The sequence below is a fragment of the Salmo salar genome, chromosome ssa10 (genome assembly GCF_905237065.1).
Source record: "Salmo salar chromosome ssa10, Ssal_v3.1, whole genome shotgun sequence".
Taxonomy (NCBI): Eukaryota; Metazoa; Chordata; class Actinopteri; order Salmoniformes; family Salmonidae; genus Salmo; species Salmo salar.
In genome coordinates, this window is record NC_059451.1 from 3,710,203 (window position 1) to 3,728,432 (window position 18,230).

Sequence of the window (18,230 nt, forward strand, 5' to 3'; positions counted from 1 at the left end):
ATTATGGCCAAACGGTTATATTTTTGTTTCAAACCGTAGTCTGGCTTTTTTATGGCGGGTTTGGAGCAGTGGCTTCTTCCTTGTTGAGCGGCCTTTCAGGTTATGTCGATATAGGACTCGTTTACTGTGGATATAGATACTTTTGTACCTGTTTCCTCCAGCATCTTCACAAGGTCCTTTGCTGTTGTTCTGGGATTGATTTGCACTTTTCGCTCCAAAGTACGTTCATCTCTAGGAGACAGAACGCGTCTCCTTCCCGAGTGGTATGCCGGCTGTGTGGTCTCATGGTGTTTATACTTGCGTACTATTGTTTGTACAGATGAACGTGGTACCGTCAGGCGTTTGGAAATTGCTCCCAAGGATGAACCAGACTTGTGGAGGTCTACAATTTCTTTTCTGAAGTCTTGGCTGATTTCTTTTGATTTTCCCATGATGTCAAGCAAAGAGGCACTGAGTTTGAAGGTAGGTCTTGAAATACATCCACAGGTACGACTCAAATGATGACTTTAGAAGCTTCTGATTGGCTAATTGACATGACATCATTTTCCAAGCTGTTTAAAGGCAGTCAACTTAGTGTATGTACACTTCTGACACAGTGAGTTATAAGTGAAACAATTGTTGGAAAAGTTACTTGTGTCATGCACAAAGTAGATGTCCTAACCCACTTGCCAAAACTATAGTTTAACAATAAATTTGTGGAGTGGTTGAAAAACAAGTTTTGATGACTCCAACCTAAGTGTATGTAAACTTCTGATTTCAACTGTATCTGAAAGGAAAGACTTTTATATTGTCATTCTCCAGTATTTCTGAATGTCTGCTCTGGGTTTTATAAAGGGTTTGTATGTGTGACTGGGTCTCTATAGAGGCAACTTGTGGTAATGATGTTAAGTTTATGATTGTCAAATCTTTTCATTTGCTTTTAAAAACAATATTATTGCACTTTTACCAGCTGTCGGTCTAGCTAGCCAATGTTAGGAGAAGGTCTGTCTGTAGCTAGCCAGTGTTGGGAGGTCTATCTGTATTTAGCCAGTGTTGGGAGAAGGTGAACTACAGATGCCTTACTGTGACACGCCATGTCCAGGGTTAACTTACCCTAAAGGCTTTCACACATCGCGCCGAATGTGGATCTAGCGTTTGTGTGCCGATCGTTAGGGACCACCCTCTGTAGACGTCTGACTCGTGCTTCTACATGGAAAATCGGTGCACACACTGTTCACAAATTACGTTCAGAGGTGCTAAGTACTCTCTGCCACCAAACTCTATAGGCGTACAAAGACGTTTAAAGGTAGACTCAGCAAAATGTTGCCACGAGCAGCACCGCAGATATTGAGATGAGCGAGATACAAGACTTTTCTCTCACATAGTCACACACAGTATGTGCCATAACTCAAATTGAATTATTCTGCTGCATACTTCACTTGTGGTGATGTCAAAATGAAGGGTGTTGTACAAAACAAAGTCATCGGATCGTTTTTAACCAGGGTATCGAAGCCAATGACGAATTTTCTAAACGCCGTTTTATCCACGTGTGTTCTTGCTCTGGCACAACACATCTGTCTCTGGGACCAATCAAAATGGTTAGGATGTTTGCTTTCTAGAAATCGTCGGGATCCACTCTTCCGTTGGCGTGGCATTTGGCCGGCGTAAGAAGTGTGGGTAGCCAGGCAAAAGAGTGTGGTAGCCAGGGCACCAAAACAGCACAGAAGTTGAGTCTATTGACCCACTATGCTGTTTACTTTCTGCATGTACGTCATATCGCTGAGTCTACCTAGCGCAAGGCGTCACTTGCTGCTAGCACGTCTCATTGATTAGTGGGTCTGTTTTAACTGTAGCTGGCAGGCAACAGACAATACCTTGCTCTTGCTAAAGCTTTTAGATGTGTTTCATAGTTTGGCTGTCAGAGGTTAACTTCTCCCCTAAGGGTTAAGGATGGGACTAACTTAACCCTGAAGGCTGTTTAATACTTAGAAACGTCAGGGTCCTTTTACATGCCATTACCCAACAACAGCCAAGTTGTCAGGTATGGCAATATTCGCATTTTTGATATACCAATGTCTGCACTCCCCAAGGTTTTAGCTGGGTGTACTTACTTTTTGTTACTGATTTGTGTAGTAAGTTGAGTGAATCATGTTGATCACCTAACAAGGCATCTGTTACTGTAACATGTCAAACTATCTTCAAAACCAGAACAATGGTTTTTAACATTAAAAATACCTCATCTACAACCCTTCAAGTATTTTAGTCCATAGTGAAATGGATCTTTTTACTGTTTATCGCAATCCGCTAGACCACTGACAGTCAGAGGCTAAAAGCAGCACGGGGGGCACACAGCAGTAGCAGGTGAAGCCTAATGTATACGTTCCACGCCACCCCCTCGAATGAAATGACCCCTCTCATCGGCAATCACTGCGTGGATGTGGAACCCTGTGCGGATTTTCGATTGAAACCCGAGGTATACGTTAAATATTTTTTTATTTCTTACACTGGATTTATGTAAACAAATGACTAAAACCAAATGGAACTATATTTAACTAACAATCACAAAAAATCTTGACAGTCAGGGAGAATTACATTTCAAAAGCAATTAAGCGGTATTGATTTGTTTGAACACAGCATTAGCGATAGTAAAATGCATAGAATTGCAGGACATTTGCTTTTAAGACTGCAAAAATGTATTATAGCACCATGGAGAAATTGGCTTAAATAAAATTTCTTCCCCCGCCAAGATGGGGGCTCAAATTCAGCCACACCCACCACCCTTTTTGATCCAGAAAAACCCTGCATATTAGGGGTTAAATGTCTTGCTCAAGGGCACAACAGATACGTTTGTTTCTTTATTTGATTAAAGCACCCCAAATTAAAAGAAATCCACTCGTACATGTAACACCAAATAAATATACAGTACCAGTCAAAAGTTGACACCTACTGCTTCCAGGGTTTTACTACATTGTAAAATAAGTGTAGACATCTATGGAATCATGTAGTAACCAAAAAAGTGTTAAACAAATCTAAATATATTTTAGATTCTTCAAAGTAGCCACCCTTTGCCTTGATGACTGCTTTGCACACTCGGCATTCTCTCAACCAGCTTCATCTGGAATGCTGTTCCCACATGTGCTGAGTGCTTGTTGGCTGCTTTTCCTTCACTCTGCAGTTCAACTCATTCCAAACCATCTCAATTGGGTTGAGGTTGGGTGATTGTGAAGGCCAGGTCATATGATGCAGCACTCCATCACTCTCCTTGGTCAAATAGCCCTTACACAGCCTGGAGGTGTGTTGGGTCATTGTCCTGTTGAAAAACAAATGATAGTCTCACCAAACCAGATGGGATGGCGTATTGCTACAGAATGCTGTGGTAGCCATGCTGGTTAAGTGTGCCTTGAATTCAAAATAAATCACAGACAGTGTCACCAGCAAAGCACCATCACCTCTACGCTTCACAGTGGGAACCACACATGCGGAGATCATCCGTTCACCTACTCTGCATCTCACAAAGACACGGCGGTTGGAACCAAAAATCTCAAATTTGGACTCATCAGACCAAAGGACAGATTTCCACTGGTCTAATGTCCTTTGCTTGTGTTTCTTTGCCCAAGCAAAGGACAGATTTCCACTGGTCTAATGTCCTTTGCTTGTGTTTCTTTGACCAAGCATGTCTTCTTATTGGTGTCCTTTAGTAGTGGGTTCTTTGCAGAAATTTGACCATGAAGGCCTGATTCACGCAGTCTCTTAACAGTTGAAGATGTCTGTTACTTGAATTCTGAAGCTGGTAACTAACTTTATTGCAGCAGAGGTAACTCTGGGTCTTCCTTTCCTATGGCGATCCTCATGAGAGCCAGTTTCATCATAGCGCTTGGTTTTTGCAACTGCACTTGAAGACATTTTCTGTGTTGACTAACTGTTTTTTCTCTTTGCTTATTTGAGCTGTTCTTGTATTATATGGACTTGGTCTTTTACCAAATAGGGCTATCTTCTGTATACCACCCCTACTTTGGTTCAAACACATTAAGAAGGAAAGAAATTCTACACATTAGCTTTTAATTAGCTGTTAATTTAAATGTATTCCCTGTGGCTCAGTTGGTAGAGCATGGTGTTTGTAACGCCAGGGTTGTGGGTTCGATTCCCACGGGGGGCCAGTACAAAAATAAAAAATGCAATGTATTCACTACTGTAAGTCGCTCTGGATAAGAGCGTCTGCTAAATGACTAAAATGTAAATGTATTCCAGGTGACTACCACATGAAGCTGGTTGAGAGAATACAAAGCTGTCAAGGCAAAGGGTGGCTACTGTCAAGAATCTCATATTTTGATTTATTTAACACATGATTCCATGTGTTATTTCATAGTTTGTCTTAACTATTATTCTACAATGTAGAAAAGTCAACTGAGTGGGGTCTCTATGGGTTGGGAGTGAATTGTGTTGCCTATGGTTTGTAAATCTAGTAGCCAAGAAATGAATCACAACATTTGGTTCAGCAATACGCTTTTTTCAAACACAAAAGAAAATTGACTACTTTCAAATTGAGATGGCGCTACCCATGCTGTCACAGAATCCATTGTGGCACAGAGGAGTCCTTTCTACCTCTATGAAGCCAACACACAGGTTGGAGGGTTCTCAGGAGATGACATCAAAGACGCACCTGGAGGTCCCCATGGCAGCCCCACAGGATAGGCTGAGTCCTGCAGGAGAGTAATGACCTCACCCACCCCCTAATTTCTACCGGTAGATGAGGGTTGTGTAAATGTGACTTTAAAAAGAACTGTAAACAGAATCTCTTGCTTTAATGACACCATCCACATCAGCTCTACATTAAAGGGATTTTGGAAATTTAAACCTTTATCTACTTACCCAGAGTCCGATGAACGCAATGACTGGGTCTATGGTGCATGATAGCTGATACCATGGACTTCCAGTCATTGCGCTAACACTAGTTAGCATTAGCTCACGAAAGTATCCTTGCGTTAATAGGACTCTGGGGAAGTAGATAAAGGTTTTCATTACCGAAGTATACCTTTGATTCAATTTAAAAGTTGCAAAGCCAAAAGCTATGCCATCTCTAATCGTTCAATAAAATACATCCCGCCACCTCTCAGCTAGTAGAAGAAAATACACCCCTCCTTCTCTCCTCTAGTATAATAAAATACACCCCTCCACCTCTCCTCTAGTAGTATAATAAAATACACCTCTCCATCTCTCCTCTGGTATAATAAAATACACCCCTCCACCTCTCCTCTGGTAGTATAATAAAATACACCCCTCCACCTCTCCTCTGGTAGTATAATAAAATCCACCTCTCCTCTGGTAGTATAATAAAATACATCCCTCCACCTCTCCTCGAGTATAATAAAATACACCCCTCCACCTCTCTAGCATAATAAAATACACCCCTCCATCTCTCCTCTGGTAGTATAATACAATACACCCCTCCACCTCTCCTCTAGTATAATAAAATACACCCCTCCACCTCTCCTCTAGTATAATAAAATACACCCCTCCATCTCTCCTCTAGTATAATAAAATACACCCCTCCACCTCTCTAGTATAATAAAATACACCCCTCCACCTCTCCTCTAGTATAATAAAATACACCCCTCCACCTCTCCTCTGGTAGTATAATAAAATACACCCCTCCATCTCTCCTCTGGTAGTATAATAAAATACACCCCTCCACCTCTCCTCTGGTAGTATAATAAAATACACCCCTCCATCTCTCCTCTAGTATAATAAAATACATCCCTCCACCTCTCCTCTAGTAGAATAAAATACACCCCTCCACCTCTCCTCTAGTATAATAAAATACACCCCTCCACCTCTCCTCTAGTATAATAAAATACACCCCTCCATCTCTCCTCTAGTAGTATAATAAAATACACCCCTCCACCTCTCCTCTAGTATAATAAAATACACCCCTCCACCTCTCCTCTAGTATAATAAAATACACCCCTCCACCTCTCCTCTAGTAGAATAAAATACACCCCTCCACCTCTCCTCTAGTATAATAAAATACACCCCTCCATCTCTCCTCTAGTATAATAAAATACATCCCTCCACCTCTCCTCTAGTAGAATAAAATACACCCCTCCACCTCTCCTCTAGTATAATAAAATACACCCCTCCACCTCTCCTCTAGTATAATAAAATACACCCCTCCATCTCTCCTCTAGTAGTATAATAAAATACACCCCTCCACCTCTCCTCTAGTATAATAAAATACACCCCTCCACCTCTCCTCTAGTATAATAAAATACACCCCTCCACCTCTCCTCTAGTAGTATAATAAAATACACCTCTCCATCTCTCCTCTGGTATAATAAAATACACCCCTCCACCTCTCCTCTGGTAGTATAATAAAATACACCCCTCCACCTCTCCTCTGGTAGTATAATAAAATACACCCCTCCACCTCTCCTCTGGTAGTATAATAAAATACATCCCTCCACCTCTCCTCGAGTATAATAAAATACACCCCTCCACCTCTCTAGCATAATAAAATACACCCCTCCATCTCTCCTCTGGTAGTATAATACAATACACCCCTCCACCTCTCCTCTAGTATAATAAAATACACCCCTCCACCTCTCCTCTAGTATAATAAAATACACCCCTCCACCTCTCCTCTGGTAGTATAATAAAATACACCCCTCCATCTCTCCTCTAGTATAATAAAATACACCCCTCCACCTCTCTAGTATAATAAAATACACCCCTCCACCTCTCCTCTAGTATAATAAAATACACCCCTCCACCTCTCCTCTGGTAGTATAATAAAATACACCCCTCCATCTCTCCTCTGGTAGTATAATAAAATACACCTCTCCTCTGGTAGTATAATAAAATACACCCCTCCATCTCTCCTCTAGTATAATAAAATACATCCCTCCACCTCTCCTCTAGTAGAATAAAATACACCCCTCCACCTCTCCTCTAGTATAATAAAATACACCCCTCCACCTCTCCTCTAGTATAATAAAATACACCCCTCCATCTCTCCTCTAGTAGTATAATAAAATACACCCCTCCACCTCTCCTCTAGTATAATAAAATACACCCCTCCACCTCTCCTCTAGTATAATAAAATACACCCCTCCACCTCTCCTCTAGTAGAATAAAATACACCCCTCCACCTCTCCTCTAGTATAATAAAATACACCCCTCCACCTCTCCTCTAGTATAATAAAATACACCCCTCCACCTCTCCTCTAGTATAATAAAATACACCCCTCCACCTCTCCTCTAGTAGTATAATAAAATACACCCCTCCACCTCTCCTCTAGTATAATAAAATACACCCCTCCACCTCTCCTCTAGTATAATAAAATACACCCCTCCACCTCTCCTCTAGTATAATAAAATACACCCCTCCACCTCTCCTCTGGCAGTATAATAAAATACACCCCTCCATCTCTCCTCTAGTATAATAAAATACACCCCTCCACCTCTCCTCTAGTATAATAAAATACACCCCTCCACCTCTCCTCTAGTATAATAAAATACACCCCTCCACCTCTCCTCTAGTAGAATAACTCCTCTAGTATAATAAAATACACCCCTCCATCTCTCCTCTGGTATAATAAAATACACCCCTCCACCTCTCCTCTAGTATAATAAAATACACCCCTCCACCTCTCCTCTGGTAGTATAATAAAATACACCCCTCCATCTCTCCTCTGGTAGTATAATAAAATACACCCCTCCACCTCTCCTCCAGTATAATAAAATACACCCCTCCACCTCTCCTCTGGTAGTATAATAAAATACATCCCTCCACCTCTCCTCTAGTATAATAAAATACACCCCTCCACCTCTCCTCTGGTAGTATAATAAAATACACCCCTCCATCTCTCCTCTGGTAGTATAATAAAATACACCCCTCCACCTCTCCTCTGGTAGTATAATAAAATACACCCCTCCACCTCTCCTCTGGTAGTATAATAAAATACACCCCTCCACCTCTCCTCTGGTAGTATAATAAAATACACCCCTCCACCTCTCCTCTGGTAGTATAATAAAATACACCCCTCCACCTCTCCTCTGGTAGTATAATAAAATACACCCCTCCACCTCTCCTCTGGTAGTATAATAAAATACACCCCTCCACCTCTCCTCTGGTAGTATAATAAAATACACCCCTCCACCTCTCCTCTGGTAGTATAATAAAATACAAACTCCACCTCTCCTCTGGTAGTATAATAAAATACAAACTCCACCTCTCCTCTAGTATAATAAAATACACCCCTCCACCTCTCCTCTGGTAGTATAATAAAATACACCCCTCCATCTCTCCTCTAGTAGTATAATAAAATACACCCCTCCACCTCTCCTCTAGTATAATAAAATACACCCCTTCATCTCTCTAGTATAATACAATACACCCCCTCCACCTCTCCTCTAGTATAATAAAATACACCCCTCCACCTCTCCTCTAGTATAATAAAATACACCCCTCCACCTCTCCTCTAGTATAATAAAATACACCCCTCCACCTCTCCTCTAGTATAATAAAATACACCCCTCCACCTCTCCTCTAGTATAATAAAATACACCCCTCCACCTCTCCTCTGGTAGTATAATAAAATACACCCCTCCACCTCTCCTCTGGTAGTATAATAAAATACACCCCTCCACCTCTCCTCTAGTATAATAAAATACACCCCTCCACCTCTCCTCTAGTATAATAAAATACACCCCTCCACCTCTCCTCTAGTATAATAAAATACACCCCTCCACCTCTCCTCTGGTAGTATAATAAAATACACCCCTCCACCTCTCCTCTAGTAGAATAAAATACACCCCTCCACCTCTCTAGTAAAATAAAATACACCCCTCCACCTCTCCTCTAGTATAATAAAATACACCCCTCCACCTCTCCTCTAGTAGAATAAAATACACCCCTCCATCTCTCCTCTGGTAGTATAATAAAATACATCCCTCCACCTCTCCTCTAGTATAATAAAATACACCCCTCCATCTCTCATCTGGTAGTATAATAAAATACACCCCTCCATCTCTCCTCTGGTAGTATAATAAAATACACCCCTCCACCTCTCCTCTGGTAGTATAATAAAATACACCCCTCCACCTCTCCTCTGGTAGTATAATAAAATACACCCCTCCACCTCTCCTCTAGTATAATAAAATACACCCCTCCACCTCTCCTCTAGTATAATAAAATACACCCCTCCATCTCTCCTCTGGTAGTATAATAAAATACACCCCTCCATCTCTCCTCTGGTAGTATAATAAAATACACCCCTCCACCTCTCCTCTGGTAGTATACTAAAATACACCCCTCCACCTCTCCTCTGGTAGTATAATAAAATACACCCCTCCACCTCTCCTCTGGTAGTATAATAAAATACACCCCTCCACCTCTCCTCTGGTAGTATAATAAAATACACCCCTCCACCTCTCCTCTGGTAGTATAATAAAATACACCCCTCCACCTCTCCTCTGGTAGTATAATAAAATACACCCCTCCACCTCTCCTCTGGTAGTATAATAAAATACAAACTCCACCTCTCCTCTAGTATAATAAAATACACCCCTCCACCTCTCCTCTGGTAGTATAATAAAATACACCCCTCCACCTCTCCTCTGGTATAATAAAATACACCCCTCCATCTCTCCTCTAGTAGTATAATAAAATACACCCCTCCACCTCTCCTCTAGTATAATAAAATACACCCCTTCATCTCTCTAGTATAATACAATACACCCCTCCACCTCTCCTCTAGTATAATAAAATACACCCCTCCACCTCTCCTCTAGTATAATAAAATACACCCCTCCACCTCTCCTCTAGTATAATAAAATACACCCCTCCACCTCTCCTCTAGTATAATAAAATACACCCCTCCACCTCTCCTCTGGTAGTATAATAAAATACACCCCTCCACCTCTCCACTGGTAGTATAATAAAATACACCCCTCCACCTCTCCTCTAGTATAATAAAATACACCCCTCCACCTCTCCTCTAGTATAATAAAATACACCCCTCCATCTCTCCTCTGGTAGTATAATAAAATACACCCCTCCACCTCTCCTCTAGTATAATAAAATACACCCCTCCACCTCTCATCTGGTAGTATAATAAAATACACCCCTCCATCTCTCCTCTGGTAGTATAATAAAATACACCCCTCCACCTCTCCTCTGGTAGTATACTAAAATACACCCCTCCACCTCTCCTCTGGTAGTATAATAAAATACACCCCTCCACCTCTCCTCTAGTATAATAAAATACACCCCTCCACCTCTCCTCTAGTATAATAAAATACACCCCTCCATCTCTCCTCTAGTAGTATAATGAAATACACCCCTCCACCTCTCCTCTAGTATAATAAAATACACCCCTCCACCTCTCCTCTGGTAGTATAATAAAATACACCCCTCCACCTCTCCTCTAGTAGAATAAAATACACCCCTCCACCTCTCCTCTAGTATAATAAAATACACCCCTCCACCTCTCCTCTAGTATAATAAAATACACCCCTCCACCTCTCCTCTGGTAGTATAATAAAATACACCCCTCCACCTCTCCTCTAGTATAATAAAATACACCCCTCCACCTCTCCTCTGGTAGTATAATAAAATACACCCCTCCACCTCTCCTCTGGTAGTATAATAAAATACACCCCTCCACCTCTCCTCTGGTAGTATAATAAAATACACCCCTCCACCTCTCCTCTGGTAGTATAATAAAATACACCCCTCCACCTCTCCTCTAGTATAATAAAATACACCACTCCACCTCTCCTCTGGTAGTATAATAAAATACACCCCTCCATCTCTCCTCTGGTAGTATAATAAAATACACCCCTCCACCTCTCCTCTGGTAGTATAATAAAATACACCCCTCCACCTCTCCTCTGGTAGTATAATAAAATACACCCATCCATCTCTCCTCTAGTATAATAAAATACACCCCTCCATCTCTCCTCTATTATAATAAAATACACCCCTCCACCTCTCCTCTAGTATAATAAAATACATCCATCCACCTCTCCTCTAGTATAATAAAATACACCCATCCATCTCTCCTCTAGTATAATAAAATACACCCCTCCACCTCTCCTCTAGTATAATAAAATACACCCCTCCACCTCTCCTCTAGTATAATAAAATACACCCCTTCATCTCTCTAGTATAATACAATACACCCCTCCACCTCTCCTCTAGTATAATAAAATACACCCCTCCACCTCTCCTCTAGTATAATAAAATACACCCCTCCACCTCTCCTCTAGTATAATAAAATACACCCCTCCACCTCTCCTCTAGTATAATAAAATACACCCCTCCACCTCTCCTCTAGTATAATAAAATACACCCCTCCACCTCTCCTCTGGTAGTATAATAAAATACACCCCTCCACCTCTCCACTGGTAGTATAATAAAATACACCCCTCCACCTCTCCTCTAGTATAATAAAATACACCCCTCCACCTCTCCTCTAGTATAATAAAATACACCCCTCCACCTCTCCTCTAGTATAATAAAATACACCCCTCCACCTCTCCTCTGGTAGTATAATAAAATACACCCCTCCACCTCTCCTCTAGTAGAATAAAATACACCCCTCCACCTCTCTAGTAAAATAAAATACACCCCTCCACCTCTCCTCTAGTATAATAAAATACACCCCTCCACCTCTCCTCTAGTAGAATAAAATACACCCCTCCATCTCTCCTCTGGTAGTATAATAAAATACACCCCTCCACCTCTCCTCTGGTAGTATACTAAAATACACCCCTCCACCTCTCCTCTGGTAGTATAATAAAATACACCCCTCCACCTCTCCTCTAGTATAATAAAATACACCCCTCCACCTCTCCTCTAGTATAATAAAATACACCCCTCCATCTCTCCTCTGGTAGTATAATAAAATACACCCCTCCATCTCTCCTCTGGTAGTATAATAAAATACACCCCTCCACCTCTCCTCTGGTAGTATACTAAAATACACCCCTCCACCTCTCCTCTGGTAGTATAATAAAATACACCCCTCCACCTCTCCTCTGGTAGTATAATAAAATACACCCCTCCACCTCTCCTCTGGTATAATAAAATACACCCCTCCACCTCTCCTCTGGTAGTATAATAAAATACACCCCTCCACCTCTCCTCTGGTAGTATAATAAAATACACCCCTCCACCTCTCCTCTGGTAGTATAATAAAATACAAACTCCACCTCTCCTCTAGTATAATAAAATACACCCCTCCACCTCTCCTCTGGTAGTATAATAAAATACACCCCTCCACCTCTCCTCTGGTATAATAAAATACACCCCTCCATCTCTCCTCTAGTAGTATAATAAAATACACCCCTCCACCTCTCCTCTAGTATAATAAAATACACCCCTTCATCTCTCTAGTATAATACAATACACCCCTCCACCTCTCCTCTAGTATAATAAAATACACCCCTCCACCTCTCCTCTAGTATAATAAAATACACCCCTCCACCTCTCCTCTAGTATAATAAAATACACCCCTCCACCTCTCCTCTAGTATAATAAAATACACCCCTCCACCTCTCCTCTGGTAGTATAATAAAATACACCCCTCCACCTCTCCACTGGTAGTATAATAAAATACACCCCTCCACCTCTCCTCTAGTATAATAAAATACACCCCTCCACCTCTCCTCTAGTAGAATAAAATACACCCCTCCACCTCTCCTCTGGTAGTATAATAAAATACATCCCTCCACCTCTCCTCTAGTATAATAAAATACACCCCTCCATCTCTCCTCTGGTAGTATAATAAAATACACCCCTCCATCTCTCCTCTGGTAGTATAATAAAATACACCCCTCCACCTCTCCTCTGGTAGTATACTAAAATACACCCCTCCACCTCTCCTCTGGTAGTATAATAAAATACACCCCTCCACCTCTCCTCTAGTATAATAAAATACACCCCTCCACCTCTCCTCTAGTATAATAAAATACACCCCTCCATCTCTCCTCTAGTAGTATAATGAAATACACCCCTCCACCTCTCCTCTAGTATAATAAAATACACCCCTCCACCTCTCCTCTGGTAGTATAATAAAATACACCCCTCCACCTCTCCTCTAGTAGAATAAAATACACCCCTCCACCTCTCCTCTAGTAGAATAAAATACACCCCTCCACCTCTCCTCTAGTATAATAAAATACACCCCTCCACCTCTCCTCTGGTAGTATAATAAAATACACCCCTCCACCTCTCCTCTAGTATAATAAAATACACCCCTCCACCTCTCCTCTGGTAGTATAATAAAATACACCCCTCCACCTCTCCTCTGGTAGTATAATAAAATACACCCCTCCACCTCTCCTCTGGTAGTATAATAAAATACACCCCTCCACCTCTCCTCTGGTAGTATAATAAAATACACCCCTCCACCTCTCCTCTAGTATAATAAAATACACCACTCCACCTCTCCTCTGGTAGTATAATAAAATACACCCCTCCATCTTTCCTCTGGTAGTATAATAAAATACACCCCTCCACCTCTCCTCTGGTAGTATAATAAAATACACCCCTCCACCTCTCCACTGGTAGTATAATAAAATACATCCATCCATCTCTCCTCTAGTATAATAAAATAAACCCCTCCATCTCTCCTCTATTATAATAAAATACACCCCTCCACCTCTCCTCTAGTATAATAAAATACATCCATCCACCTCTCCTCTAGTATAATAAAATACACCCATCCATCTCTCCTCTAGTATAATAAAATACACCCCTCCACCTCTCCTCTAGTATAATAAAATACACCCCTCCACCTCTCCTCTAGTATAATAAAATACACCCCTTCATCTCTCTAGTATAATAAAATACACCCCTTCATCTCTCCTCTAGTATAATACAATACACCCCTCCACCTCTCCTCTAGTATAATACAATACACCCCTCCACCTCTCCTCTAGTATAATAAAATACACCCCTCCACCTCTCCTCTAGTATAATAAAATACACCCCTCCATCTCTCCTCTGGTAGTATAATAAAATACACCCCTCCACCTCTCCTCTGGTATAATAAAATACACCCCTCCACCTCTCCTCTAGTATAATAAAATACACCCCTCCACCTCTCCTCTAGTATAATAAAATACACCCCTCCACCTCTCATTTACATTTAAGTCATTTAGCAGACGCTCTTATCCAGAGCGACTTACAATATAATAAAATACACCCCTCCATCTCTCCTATAGTATAATAAAATACACCCCTTCATCTCTCTAGTATAATACAATACACCCCTCCACCTCTCCTCTAGTAGAATAAAATACACCCCTCCATCTCTCCTCTAGTATAATAAAATACACCCCTCCACCTCTCCTCTAGTATAATAAAATACATCCCTCCATCTCTCCTCTAGTATAATAAAATACACCCCTCCACCTCTCCTCTAGTAGAATAAAATACACCCCTCCACCTCTCCTCTAGTAGAATAAAATACACCCCTCCACCTCTCCTCTAGTATAATAAAATACACCCTTCCACCTCTCCTCTAGTATAATAAAATACAGCCCTCCACCTCTCCTCTAGTATAATAAAATACACCCCTCCACCTCTCCTCTAGTATAATAAAATACACCCCTCCACCTCTCCTCTAGTATAATAAAATACACCCCTCCATCTCTCCTCTAGTATAATAAAATACACCCCTCCACCTCTCCTCTGGTAGTATAATAAAATACACCCCTCCACCTCTCCTCTGGTAGTATAATAAAATACACCCCTCCACCTCTCCTCTAGTAGAATAAAATACACCACTCCACCTCTCCTCTAGTATAATAAAATACACCCCTCCACCTCTCCTCTGGTAGTATAATAAAATACACCCCTCCTTCTCTCCTCTAGTATAATAAAATACATCCCTCCACCTCTCCTCTGGTAGTATAATAAAATACACCCCCCCACCTCTCCTCTAGTATAATAAAATACACCCCTCCATCTCTCCTCTAGTAGAATAAAATACACCCCTCCACCTCTCCTCTAGTATAATAAAATACACCCCTCCATCTCTCCACTAGTATAATAAAATACACCCCTCCACCTCTCCTCTAGTATAATAAAATACAACCCTCCACCTCTCCTCTAGTATAATAAAATACACCCCTCCATCTCTCCTCTAGTAGAATAAAATACACCCCTCCACCTCTCCTCTAGTAGAATAAAATACACCTCTCCTCTAGTATAATAAAATACACCCCTCCACCTCTCCACTAGTATAATAAAATACACCCCTCCACCTCTCCTCTAGTATAATAAAATACAACCCTCCACCTCTCCTCTAGTATAATAAAATACACCCCTCCATCTCTCCTCTAGTATAATAAAATACACCCCTCCACCTCTCCTCTAGTATAATAAAATACACCCATCCACCTCTCCTCTAGTATAATAAAATACACCCATCCACCTCTCCTCTAGTAGAAGATTAAAATGGCTGATAACTTGAAAAAGAACAAACCCGAGTGTTGCTAGATTTAACCACAGGAGGCTGGTGAGGGTAGGGCGGCTCATAGTAATGTGAATGGTATGAAACCATGATTTTAATGTGTCCCTACCATTCATTCCAGCCACCCGTGGACTTACCATCCTTATTTCCCCAGCCAATAGATACTGCAGACTTAGTAACTGTGCTATAGTGAAGTAAGGTTCTCTGCTTGGTAGTACAGGCTGTATGCATTGCAGGTAATGCAGCAGATGTTACACAGCGAAGACAATAGTCTGTAAAGCCACAGCCGACCAGACAGACGCCTGTATCTACCGTCTGTCTCACACAGTTTGGCGTAAGCCTCCCTATTGGTAGACAGACCAATGTCCTGGCCCAATCCTTGGGCTTGCTCCATTAGATGCATGTCTTCCATTATCTCTGATGTCATCTGACCGAACCACTGGGCGTTGACCGCTGCTACTGACACACACAGGAAGTATACCCCAATCTACAGAGAGAGAGACAAAGTATGTATGAAAGCAGCTGCATAGCTGATTAGAGGAATGACTCCAGATGTAATCGAGTCCCTGACAAGGTTACAGATCTGGGGAAGAATCTAAATTGCATACTCGTCTCCTTCTCGAAAGCCAGAGGTCCCTCCCTTCAGACCTTCTCCAATGGGTTATGAGGAGAGGATTCTCCCACGGTCAGGACTCCTTGTGTCCCTGGAAGGTCTCCCTGGGAGAATCTGTTGCATACTTCTCACGTCCTCTCCTTTTCATAACCCATTGGAGGAGAAGGTCTGAAGGGAGGGACCTCTGGCTTTCTAATCCAATGGGTTTTGAGAAGGAGATGAGTATGCAATTGAAATCTTCCCTGTCATCTAGCAGGGTGGTAGGGTCAAGGGTCAGGGTTACCTGGAAGGCCTCTCTGTCATCTAGCAGGTCTGCAGGGTGGTAGACAGCGAACAGCGTCAGGTTGAGGAAGGCACAGAGAGAGCCCAGGTGAAGGTAGAACGGAACCAGTCTGCTCTGGATCAAACCAAATGTGTGTCTGTTCAGGTGGCTGTCCATCACAATGCCTGATCAAAAACACACAGGAGCCCTATAGGAGTACTGTCCATCACACACCCCAACACACACCCTCTCACAGGGTTAAGGGGATCAGAGGTCAAGGTACTTACTAGATATGCAGGTAAACCAGATCTGCATGCCCCAATAGGTGGACAGGAGCACCAGTTGCAGCAGTTTGGCCGAGAGGCTGGGATCCCCTTCAGTGGTCATTGTCAGTCCAGCCGTCTCCTTCCACCACTTTCTCTCTGCCTGGATCCCTGTAAGCAGACACACAGGGTTATTTCTCTCTGACCCCCCACTAAGTCACCAGCAGTAGCAGGTTACTGGGCCAGAGGTGAAAGTCTAGTTTCAGAATGACAGCAATGTACAACTAGCTAGCTAGCTACTCCACTTAACCTCTTGGGGCTAGGTGGGACGCTAGCGTGCCACCCGTGGTGCACTCCATCAACAGCAGGTGCATTTCAAGAGCGGCAAATTTGAATCCAAATAAATGTCAAAATTCAAATTTTTCAAAAATACAACTATGTTACACCATTTGAAAGATAAACATCTCCTTAATCTAACCACGTTTTACGATTTCAAAAAGGTTTTACGGCGAAAGCATAAATTTAGAGTATGTTAGGACAGTACATTTACAAGAGTTGTGTGTAATGTTTTGTCAAGTCAAAGACAGGGTCACCAAAACCATAAAACCAGCTAAAATGATACACTAACCTTTTACAATCTCCATCAGATGACACTCCTAGGACATTATGTTAGACAATGCATGCATTTTTAGTTCTATCAAGTTGATATTTATATCCAAAAACAGCGTTTTACTATGGCATTGATGTTGAGGAAATCGTTTCCCTCCAATAACCGGCAGTCAAGTCAGCGTCACAAATTAAATAATTAAAATTAGAAAACATTGGTAAAATATTATATTGTCATTTAAAGAATTATAGATTTACATCTTTTGAACGCAATCAACTTGCCAGATTTAAAAATAACCTTACTGGGAAATCACACTTTGCAATAATCTGAGCACTGCGCCCAGAAAAATACGCGTTGCGATACAGACTAGACGTCATGTTGGGGAGATCTAAAATCGAAAATACTATGTAAATAATCCATTACCTTTGATTCTCTTCATCAGATGTCACTTCCAGGTATCACAGGTCCATAACGAATGTAGTTTTGTTCAAAAAAGCTCATCATTTATGTCCAAAAATCTCCGTCTCGTTAGCACATGATGTAAGCCAGCCGGACTTCTCGTCATGAACGAGGGGAAAAAATATATTTCCGTTCGTTCAAACATGTCAAACGTTGTATAGCATAAATCATTAGGGCCTTTTTAACCAGAACATGAATAATATTCAAGGTGGACGAATGCATAGTCTTTTATAACGTATTGGAACGAGGGTACCCAACATGAAGTAGCGCGCCAGGTGTCTAATGGGACATCACCGTTCCATGGCTCTTGTTCGGTCAGATCTCCCTCCAGAAGACTCAAAACACTTTGTAAAGGCTGGTGACATCTAGTGGAAGCAATAGGAAGTGCCAAAATATTCCTAAACCCCTGTGTTTTTCAATGGGATAGGTTTAAAGTCAATACAACACATCAGGTATCCACTTCCTGTCAGAAAATGTCTCAGGGTTTTGCCTGCCAAATGAGTTCTGTTATACTCACAGACACCATTCAAACAGTTTTGGAAACTTTAGAGTGTTTTCTATCCAT

The 18,230-nt window shown here is 41.6% G+C and overlaps 1 protein-coding gene and 1 non-coding gene across 4 annotated transcripts in view; one reads left to right on the forward strand and one right to left on the reverse strand.

The window, feature by feature from the left end:
• Positions 1 to 3,228: 3,228 nt before the first annotated feature.
• si:ch211-121a2.4 (transmembrane protein 205) overlaps positions 3,229 to 18,230 on the reverse strand; it is a 28,555-nt gene continuing 13,553 nt past the window's right edge. For 2 of the 3 annotated variants that reach the window (XM_014123869.2, XM_014123871.2), the window contains exons 2-4: positions 16,624 to 16,770; positions 16,358 to 16,521; positions 15,508 to 15,948 (exon numbers count right to left, since the gene is read on the reverse strand). In XM_014123869.2, coding sequence (XP_013979344.1) covers positions 15,646 to 15,948; positions 16,358 to 16,521; positions 16,624 to 16,723 — 567 coding nt within the window. In that variant the 5' untranslated portion in view covers positions 16,724 to 16,770 and the 3' untranslated portion in view covers positions 15,508 to 15,645. Of the gene's footprint in view, positions 3,290 to 15,507; positions 15,949 to 16,357; positions 16,522 to 16,623; positions 16,771 to 18,230 lie in introns of those variants that run through there. The other variant, XM_014123872.2, reaches the window with a different exon arrangement.
• trnat-ugu (transfer RNA threonine (anticodon UGU)) lies at positions 4,063 to 4,143 on the forward strand. Its single transcript has one exon. It is a non-coding gene; the product is annotated as a tRNA-Thr (tRNA).